This window comes from Crocuta crocuta, unplaced genomic scaffold, assembly GCF_008692635.1.
Source record: "Crocuta crocuta isolate KB4526 unplaced genomic scaffold, BGI_CrCroc_1.0 scaffold139, whole genome shotgun sequence".
Classification (NCBI taxonomy): Eukaryota; Metazoa; Chordata; class Mammalia; order Carnivora; family Hyaenidae; genus Crocuta; species Crocuta crocuta.
The window spans coordinates 5,654,860-5,664,067 of record NW_027533258.1 but is presented as its reverse complement, the minus strand read 5'-3'; the positions used below and the strand labels follow the sequence as shown (position 1 = coordinate 5,664,067).

The 9,208-nt window shown below is 52.8% G+C and overlaps 1 protein-coding gene across 1 annotated transcript in view; it reads left to right on the top strand.

Moving 5' to 3' along the window:
• Positions 1-9,208, top strand: part of ARHGAP44 (Rho GTPase activating protein 44) — a 75,961-nt gene that overhangs the window by 40,066 nt on the left and 26,687 nt on the right. The window contains exons 10-15 of the mRNA XM_077746716.1: positions 1,005-1,086; positions 1,551-1,678; positions 3,497-3,608; positions 4,035-4,116; positions 5,785-5,865; positions 9,070-9,183. Of these exons, the coding sequence (XP_077602842.1) occupies positions 1,005-1,086; positions 1,551-1,678; positions 3,497-3,608; positions 4,035-4,116; positions 5,785-5,865; positions 9,070-9,183 (599 nt within the window). The remainder of the gene's footprint in view (positions 1-1,004; positions 1,087-1,550; positions 1,679-3,496; positions 3,609-4,034; positions 4,117-5,784; positions 5,866-9,069; positions 9,184-9,208) is intronic.

The following is a 9,208-nucleotide window of genomic DNA, read 5'->3' as shown; positions in this document are numbered from 1 at the left end:
GGGCGGCCGGGGGGGATGGTCAAAATGGGCAAATTGAAGGCCAAATTCAGGGCTGAATCACAAGAGCCAGAGCTATTTCACCACCAGGGTACTTGCAGAGGATGGTGGGTCAAGCCACACACGTTTTCTTTTCTTTCTTTTTTTTCCTTAAAGTTTATTTTGAGGAGGGGCAGGGGCAGATGGGGGGACGGGAGAGAATGTCCGAAGCAGACTCCACGCTATCAGTGCAGAGCCCGACATGGGGCTTGCGATCCCACGAACCGCGAGACCGTGAAAGAGCCAAAATTAAGAATCGGTTCCTTAACCGACTGAGCCACCCGGTTACCCCAAGCCACACATTTTCTGATCACTTACATGAGACTCACTTTGCAGAGGGCGCCTGGGTGGCTCAGTTGGTTAAGCGCCCGACTCTTGATTTCAGCTCAGGTCATGATCTCATGGTTCATGGGATTGAGCCCCACGTCAGGCTCTGCACTGACAGTACGGAGCCTGTTTCAGATAATCTCTCTCTCCCTCTCTCTCTCTCTCTGCCCCTCCCCAGTGTTCCCTCTCTCTGTCTCTCTCTCAAAGTAAAGAAATAAACTAGAAAAAAATGTATAAACTCACTTTGCAGAACCCAAGACACATACGGCCTAGCATTTAGCTGCGTCTTCCAGGCGAGCGAAACTTCCAGGCAGATTTCTATGTGCGTTTCCCGTCTGTGCTTTCCCGTTGCGCCTCCCTTGGCTGCTTTTGCTTTGAGGACGGGGTGGGAGGCGAGGTGGGGCCAGGTCAGGCTCCCGGCCTGGGGTGCTCCCCCCATTCCTTCGTGGTCCTCCGGCCCCCCGGATTTCCGCTCCTTTGCTGGAGAGGCTCACGAGGAAGCACGCAGCAGTCGTCACTGCGGGTGGATCGCGAGGGGGCAGGGGGCTCCGTGCACCACCCCCCCCAGGAGGGAGGCTGCCCACCTCCACGGGGGCACCCCGCCCTCCCGCAAGGGATGAGCGTGTCTTGTGTCTTCTCAGCTGATAGAGGTGCAGGCCGAGTACCACAGGAAGTCCCTGACGCTCCTCCAGGCGGTGCTGCCCCAGATAAAAGCACAACAGGGTGAGTGCGATCCTTCCTCGGGGTGGGGAACAGAGAGCCGAGACCCCATCCGTCTTCCAGCCCCCCTTGCGCTCTCAACAGAGCCACAGGTTTTCCTTGTTTTTAAGTGTATTTACTTACGGTGAGAGAGGGGAGAAGGGGCAGAGAGAAAGCGAGAGAATCCCAAGCAGGCTCCGTGCTCTCAGCCAGAGCCCGATGTGGGGCTTGAACCCGCGAACCCAGAGATCACGAGCTGAGCTGAGATCAAGAGGCGGATGCTTAACCGACTGAGCCGCCCAGGCGCCCCGACAGAACCACACTCACGCGCGGCCCCCACGGCGCCCAGGCCCCCGGACACAGCTAGCCAGCCGTGGGCCCCTCTCCCTCATCCCCGGACCCAGCTGGTCCCCCGAGTGTTTGATGGTCGGGAAAACCTGTCTGACCCTCACTAACTGCCGACTGGCCTCGCTCGCTTGCCCGCTCAGAGGCCTGGGTGGAGAAGCCTTCCTTTGGGAAGCCCCTGGAGGAGCACCTCATGATCAGCGGCCGCGAGATCGCCTTCCCCATTGAGGCCTGTGTGACGATGCTGCTTGAATGCGGGATGCAGGAGGAGGTAGGTCCGGGCGCGGCTCCCCCAGCCCCCTGCAGGTGTCTTCCTCCCCGGGACGGGCCCGACCATGGGGCTGTTACAGGACAGGCCCCCGCCAGCTCCCGTAAGCTGCTCTGGGAGGGAGGGGGTGGGAGGGGGTAGTGCCGGCCCCGAGGGACCTCTGGCGCACTCCAGGCATCCTGTCTCTGTGCTTAACAAGACACGGCCCTTGATTTCTCTTTCTGTNCTGTCCTTGATCCGAGCACTCGCCTTGGCTCCCCAGTTCCCCCCTTGCCTCTGCCGGCGGCACTGGGGTCATCTGTGCAAACACCACCAGCCTGGCCCTGCCCCCCGTGAGGATTTGGGGCTCACCCCCTGCTCTGGGCTTTACTTCACGTTTACCACCATTTCCTCGGCCACCCCCAAACCGGACTCACTGGCTATTGCAAGAACCCCCTCTTCCTCCTCTTGGTCTTTATGTGGTTCAGTCAAACAGCCTTCTCAGGAGCACAGCTGGGCGCCCGGGGGCTCGGGCGGTTGAATGTGCAGCTGTGGCTCAGGCCTCGATCTGGTGGTTCGAGCCCCGCGTCGGGCTCGGTGCTGACAGCTCAGAGCCTGGAGCCTGCTTCCAGTTCTGTGTCTCCGTCTCTCTCTGACCCTCCCCTGTTCACCCTTTGCTGTCTCTCTCTCTCTCTCTCAGAAATAAACATTTAAAAATAATTTTTTTTTTTGGAACACAATAAAAAATCTATAGGCTTCTATTTGACAGCCCAACTCCCTCCTCCTTGTGCTGTCCATCACCAAATGCTGTTGGCTTTCCTCCACGGTAGAGGCATGGCTTTATGATCCAGCCCGTTTCTTTAACACATGCTGTAGCCTGCTCCTGGTCACAGCAGCCTTATTGATGCACCAGTCCAAACGTGTGTAAGGAGCTTCCTTGCACACGTGCCAGAGAGCTTCAGACATCTACTTAGAAGGGAGTCCGTGATCTTAGCAGGCCAGAAACTCAGTATTTCAGACCAGGAACATTTTCTTCTGAAGAAAACTGGGAGATCAGCACGGCGGCCACGAAGGGTTGAAAGAGCAAGGTCTCTTCTGCCAGCCCGTTTCTCAGCCTGGGCTTGGCGTCTCCGAGTGCGAGGAGGTGAGAAGCTGAAGCCGAAGCCAGTAGCATTTCAGTCCACATGTGACAGGGTGTGCGTCTAACTCTGACCTGTAGCAGCCCCTCAGCACATCCCTGTTCTCTCTCTCTTCAGAGCTCACGTTTGTACAAAGCTCAGCAGTTCACTTGGAAGAGGTGACGCTGAGTCAGAAGTAACTCTAAGAATGAAACACGGAAGGTCCGAAGGAGGCATTGCTCCCTCCCAGGCCATCCCTAGTTTGCCCAACCCCTGAGGACGGCCCTGTGTCTCCTGAAACACACACAGTCACACTCACACACACTCACTGACACTATAGGCCTGTCGTATTGAACTTCCTAGACTCCATGTCTGATCACGTATCAGTTCTCCAAAATATGTCTTAAAAAGAACAAGAAGCTGGAATGCCCAGGGCTCGTTAATTCAACAAATACTTACTGAATCAGAATGACGAGTAACCCCACACTGGGCACTGGGGGCACAACAGTGGGTGAGGCTCAGTCCCTGCTCCAGAATTGCTTTCGACCAAAGGAGGAGACGTTCAGAGAGCAGGCAGCCGCCATATTGGAAGATGGTGATGGGCAGAACGCATCAAGGAGATTTCAGAGGAAAGGAGTGGGGAGACTTCCTGTTTGTTCGCTTTGCTCTCCCGCCCTTCCCTTGAGTTACAACACTGTGCACTGACCCTCTGTGCTGTCGGCAGGGACTCTTCCGGGTGGCGCCGTCCGCCTCCAAGTTGAAGAAGCTGAAAGCCGCCCTGGACTGCTGTGTGGTGGATGTGCAGGAGTACTCAGCAGACCCCCACGCAATTGCAGGTGGGCACCCACCGCCCCTTAGCAAGGCGCTCCCTTGGGCTGTAGAGGCTCCCGGGGAAGGGGTCAGCCTGGAGGGTGTGTGGTCACGTGACACTTGAACCAGTGGATTCCCAGAATGCTCAGATGTATCTACTCAGGGTTCAGTTTTAAGGCTGGTTGCGAGGGCCCCTTGAAGAAAGTTCTCCCCAGTGAGCCAAGAGAGGACGAGGTGCTGATGGGAAATAAGAGGGGGAGCCAACGCGACTAGAAGCCCAGGTCCCACCGCCATGCCAGAGCCTCTATTCACGTGGGAAACCACTGTTTGATCTTGGCTTGAGGGCCCGGGGAACCCATCCCCAGATGTAACCCACGTGGGTGATGCAGGCTGGTAGAACGTGCCCTGACCAATGTCAAGTGGCCTGTAGCCAATACTGTCTTTGTGTCCAGGAGCTTTGAAATCTTACCTCCGAGAGTTGCCAGAACCTCTTATGACCTTTGAACTCTATGACGAGTGGATTCAGGCTTCCAAGTGAGTATGCCACATTTCTGGAGTGTGCTGTTGGTTGGAGTTGATTTAAGTATCTATTGAAATTATGAAAGCTTACGTAGCCTACGATACTATGACTGTGCTTCTTGCTGTATATCATGGAGAGGGACTGGAATATGTACCCAAAGAGGCATGGACAAGGTTGCCAATGCTAGTGTTCTTTGGAATAATGAAAGCCTAGAAGTTAGTAAAGCCTCATCAGTGGGGTCTTCAGTTTCCTAGTAGAAATGTGTTTTGGAGAACGCTTACCTCTTCCCCAAGCCTGAAATGAGGGAAAAGAGAGTTGTTCTTGCCTTGGGGAGGCTCTGTGGGTAGACCTCCCTGCCTTGGGCCCCAGGTCAAGGGTCAAAGCTGGGCCGTCACCCTGCTGACATTGTCCCTTTTAGATTTTCTGGAGAAAAGACTCTTTGAAAAGAAAGGCCTTCTTAGCCACGTAAGCCTTGGTATAGATTTTCAGGAGAAACGTATACAAAATGGAGTCCTAGATGTAATTTCTTTTCATTCTTAGAGGGCTTATAAATAAAGTAAATTAGGGGCGCCTGGGTGGCTCAGTCAGTTAGGCATCCGACTTCAGCTCAGGTCATGATCTCCTGGTTTGTGGGTCTGAGCCCCACATCGGGCTCTGTGCTGACAGCTCAGAGCCTGGAGCCTGTTTCAGATTCGTGTCTCCCTCTCTCTCTGCCCCTCCCCAGCTCACACCCTGTCTCTCTCTCACTCAACAATAAATAAATGTTAAAATTTTAAATAAAAAAATAAAAAATAAAGTAAAATAAAATGCAAAGTACAGTAAAAAACTAAATTAAAAATAAAATAAAATATAAATTAAACCTTGGGAGTGGACCTTTTGTAGTGTGGAGACTCTTCAGCTCATGGAAATTATCCATCCTTAAGTTAGATCTTGAAAGTCAAATTTCCTGAAGTGTATATTGAGCTCATATAATTTTCCTTTTCAAAAGGTATGTATTGAACATCTATTAAGTGGCAGATGCTAAGGGACTTAATATGCCTTAAATAATACCTGTCGGACTGGACAGCAGACTGCCTGCCCCCTGGTGTGAAAGTAGGTTGAGCTCTTAGCCTGTTCTGTTGTATCTCAGGTTCTCTGCCTGATTCTGCCTCCTGACAGGACCCACCCCTCACTTATTCTAGATCAGGTGTCTGGCTCTGTCCTTCTGCCCCGCCTGCTACCTTAGCATGCGTTCACCTGAGACAAGTGACTGGTGCAGTGGAAGCTTCCAGAACAAGACGGAGAACACAAAGAGGGAAATAGTAGTGACTAAGCCCTTGAATAGTAATAGCTTGCTGATAGTGTCAGTCATGATAGTTGGCTTCTTTTATCTGTGTGTGTATGTGTGTATTTATTTATTTATTTATTTATTTAGAGAGGGGGAGAGAGGGAACCTCACGCAGGCTCCACGCTGTCAGCACAGAGCCAGACGCGGGCTCGAACTCACGAATCGTGAGATCTTGACCTGAGCCAAAGTCGGATGCTTAACCAACTGAGCCGCTCAGGCACCCCGATAGTTCTTCTTACACCTTCTTACTCTTCTTACACCGAAAGAGGGCAGTGACCAGTTAGTGCGATTGCCAGTGAGGTTTCACTGGCACTCGATTGGTACTCACCCAGTGGCTTTCTGGTTTATTTCCCAGTATTCAGGAGCAAGACAAGAGGCTTCAGGCGCTGTGGAATGCTTGTGAAAAACTGCCCAAGGCCAATCACAACAACATCCGGTAAGTGGATGGGTCCCGGAGACCCAGGATCAGGGTTATTGGAGCCACAGACATACAGTGTCCCGGCTAAAGCTCACGGTGACCAGCAAGCTCGGCGTCGTACGGGGTGTCAGGGTTCCCTGACATTCCCAGGTTAATGCGCAGACGCTCTTTTCAACCTCACACAACCCCGCCATTTTGCAGACAGAGAAACAGAATGAAGGGCGCTCTGGGACTTGGGCGGCCATTGGCTCATGCCGTTACGTCCTTTGATTTGTGACAAGCAAAGCTTAACGGAACCTATTTTAAGATCTTGCAATCGCAGCAACGTGGATGGAACTGGAGGGTATTATGCTGAGTGACGTTAGCCAGTCAGAGAGAGACAAATATCAGGATGTCACTCGTATGTGGAATTTAAGTTTTAAGTTATAAAACAGATGAACATAAGGGAAGGGAAGCAAANTGTGGGTGGGGGGTGGGCTAAATGGGTGGGGGGCAGTAAGGAGGGCACTTGTTGGGATGAGCACTGGGTGTTATACGTAGGGGATGGGCCACTGGGTTCTACTCCTGAAATCGTTACTGCACTAGATGCTAACTGACTTGGGTGTAAATTAAAAATAACCAACCATTTAAAAACAATTTGAAAAAGAGGCATCTGGGTGGCTCGGTCAGTTGAGCGTCTGGCTTCAGCTCAGGTCACAGTCTCACGGTTCGTGGGTTTGAGCCCTGCATCAGGCTCTGTGCTGACAGCCAGCTCAGAGCCTGGAGCCTGCTTCCGATTCTGTGTCTCCCTCTCTCGCTCTCCCCCTCCCCTGCTCACGCTCTGTCTCTGTCTCTCTTTCTCAAAAATAAATAAACGTTAAACATTTTTTTTTCAAAAATTAAAGAAAAAGAAAAGCTCTCGTGGGTTTATCGCAAAGGTAGGTGTCCAGGCGCACCTGTAGGAGACTGAGCAAACCGGGAGCCGTGGCCAGAACGTCTCTGCTGCTCAGCCCCCCACCAGCTATTTTCCACACGTCTCTCACTCCTCTCTCTACGCCTCGGATTTCGCTTCCCGCCGCTCTATGCATCTTCTTTGCTCCTTCACACCCTCTGCCTCCTCCTCCCTCTGGCTCGCCAGCACCTTCTCCCGGCCCCGCCACCTCTCCTCCGTGCTTCCCTAGACGCAGATTTTCAGCTTGTCGCCATCTGCCTGAGTATTTCCGCCTTCCCGTTAACAACCCGGGAGCCGGCGGTACGGCGGACCCTTAATTAAACACAGAATTACCATATGAGCCCACGGTTCCACATCTGGGTGTATCTGGATGTGCCCCATGGATTTTTGAAAGCAGGGACTCGATGGTCGCGTGCTCGTGTTCATGACAGCGTTATCTATAATAGCCAAGAGGCGAAAATAGCCCCAGTGGCCGTCGATGGGTAAAAGATACAAAGGATACATACACTGCAATATTCAGCCTTTTTAGGAAGGGAATTCTGGCACGTGCCACCAAATGGAAGAAGCCGGACGCCAAAGGCCCAGTTCTGTGTGATTCCACACGTATGTGGTACCTGGAGTCATCACTTTCACAGGGACAGAACGTAGAAGGGTGTTTCCAGGGGCTGGGGGAGGGGGACATGAGTGGAGGTTAGCGTTTAATGGGGACAGGGCTTCTGTTCTGGAAGCTGAAAAAGATCTGGAGACGGACGGCAGCGATGGGTGCTTGTCAGTGCGAAGGCACTTAATTAGTGACTGGACTATGCACTTGAAAATTATCAAGAGGGTACTTTTCATGTATATTTTACAACAGGTATGGGGCGGCTCAGTAGGTTAAGCGTCCGATCACACATGATCTCACAGTTTGTGGGATCGAGCCCCACGTTGGGCTCGACACTGACAGCACAGAGCCTGCTTGGGATTTTCTCTCGCGCCCTCTTTCTGTGCCCCTCCCCTGCTCACATGTGTCTTCTCTCTCTCTTTCTCTCTTCCTAAATAAACAAACAAACATTAACAAAAGATCCCAAGAGCCATCTACCGTAGGGCTCCTTTAGTAGTTTCTTTTTTTTTTTTTTTAAATGGTTTTCATTTATTTCTAGGAGAGAGAGAGAGAGAGACAGCGTGAGCAGGGGAGGGTCAGAGAGAGAGGGAGTCACAGACTGAAACAGGCTCCAGGCTCTGAGCTGGCAGTCAGCACAGAGCCCGACGCGGGGCTCGAACCCACGAACCGTGAGATCATGACCCAAGCGAAAGTCGGACACTTAACCGACTAAGCCACCCAAGCACCCCTCCTTTAGTAGTTTCTTGAGATGGAAGTCACATACCATTGTGTCCTCTTGAAGTGTGCAGTTTCGTGGTTGTTGGCGCAATTGTAGAGTCACACAACTATCACCACTGAGTTTTAGGCCATTTCAGTCACCCCGATTAGCAGTCACTCCCCGTTGTCTCCCCCAAGCCAGCCCCTGGCAGACGCTGCTCCGCCTTCTCTGTTCAGGGGGACCCCTACACCACGCGGTCTTTTGCGTCCGGCTCCTTTCACATCGCATAACGTCCTCAATAACGTCCTCAAGGCTCCTCCACGCGGTAGCGTGTGTCAGTATTCCTTCGTTCGTTTTCGTGGGTGCCTAGTATTGCATTGTGTGGAGGGACCGCCTTTTACTTAGCCGGTCCTCCCTTGCTGGACGTTAGGGTGGCCTCCGCTTTCTGGCCGACTTGAGTGATATCGCCGTGAGCTCCTGTGCACAAGTGTGTACATGCACGTATTGCTCTTGGGCACATCTGTGGGAGCGAATGGCTGGCTCATGTGCTAGTTCTATGTTTAACTTCTTTTTCCATGAGCCCTCAAAGCCCCCCCTGAGGGTAATCCCACCCCGAGCATGTGGAGGTCCCTGCCGGTGACCCCTGGACCCTTTGCCTGTCACCTCTGCACACGGGAGGGTGGCGGGTGACTGAGGTCTGAAGAACAGGAGGCACTGTAGGTCGCCGATAATGGAGTCGAGAGGAAAGAGGGGGAATTCTCTGGCCAGGGGTAACTGACGGAGATGTTGACAGGGAGCCGAGTGAGATCTGAGTCCGTCTGTCCGTAAAGCTCCCTCGTGTCCTGATGCGTGCTGCATCTTCATTATAAGGCGGGATGTATGAGTCTGGTTGTCCGTAAGATGGGCTACGGGAGAGAAGAGTCTGCCCTGTGCTGGGGGAGCACGGCGGGGGTAGAGCCCTGGTGGAGCCTGGCCCTTCTGACTCCCTTTCAGATACTTGATCAAGTTTTTATCCAAGCTGTCAGAATTTCAAGATGTAAACAAGATGACGCCCAGTAACATGGCCATTGTGTTAGGCCCCAACCTCCTGTGGCCGCAAGCAGAAGGGTGAGTACAGGGCAGAGCACAGATT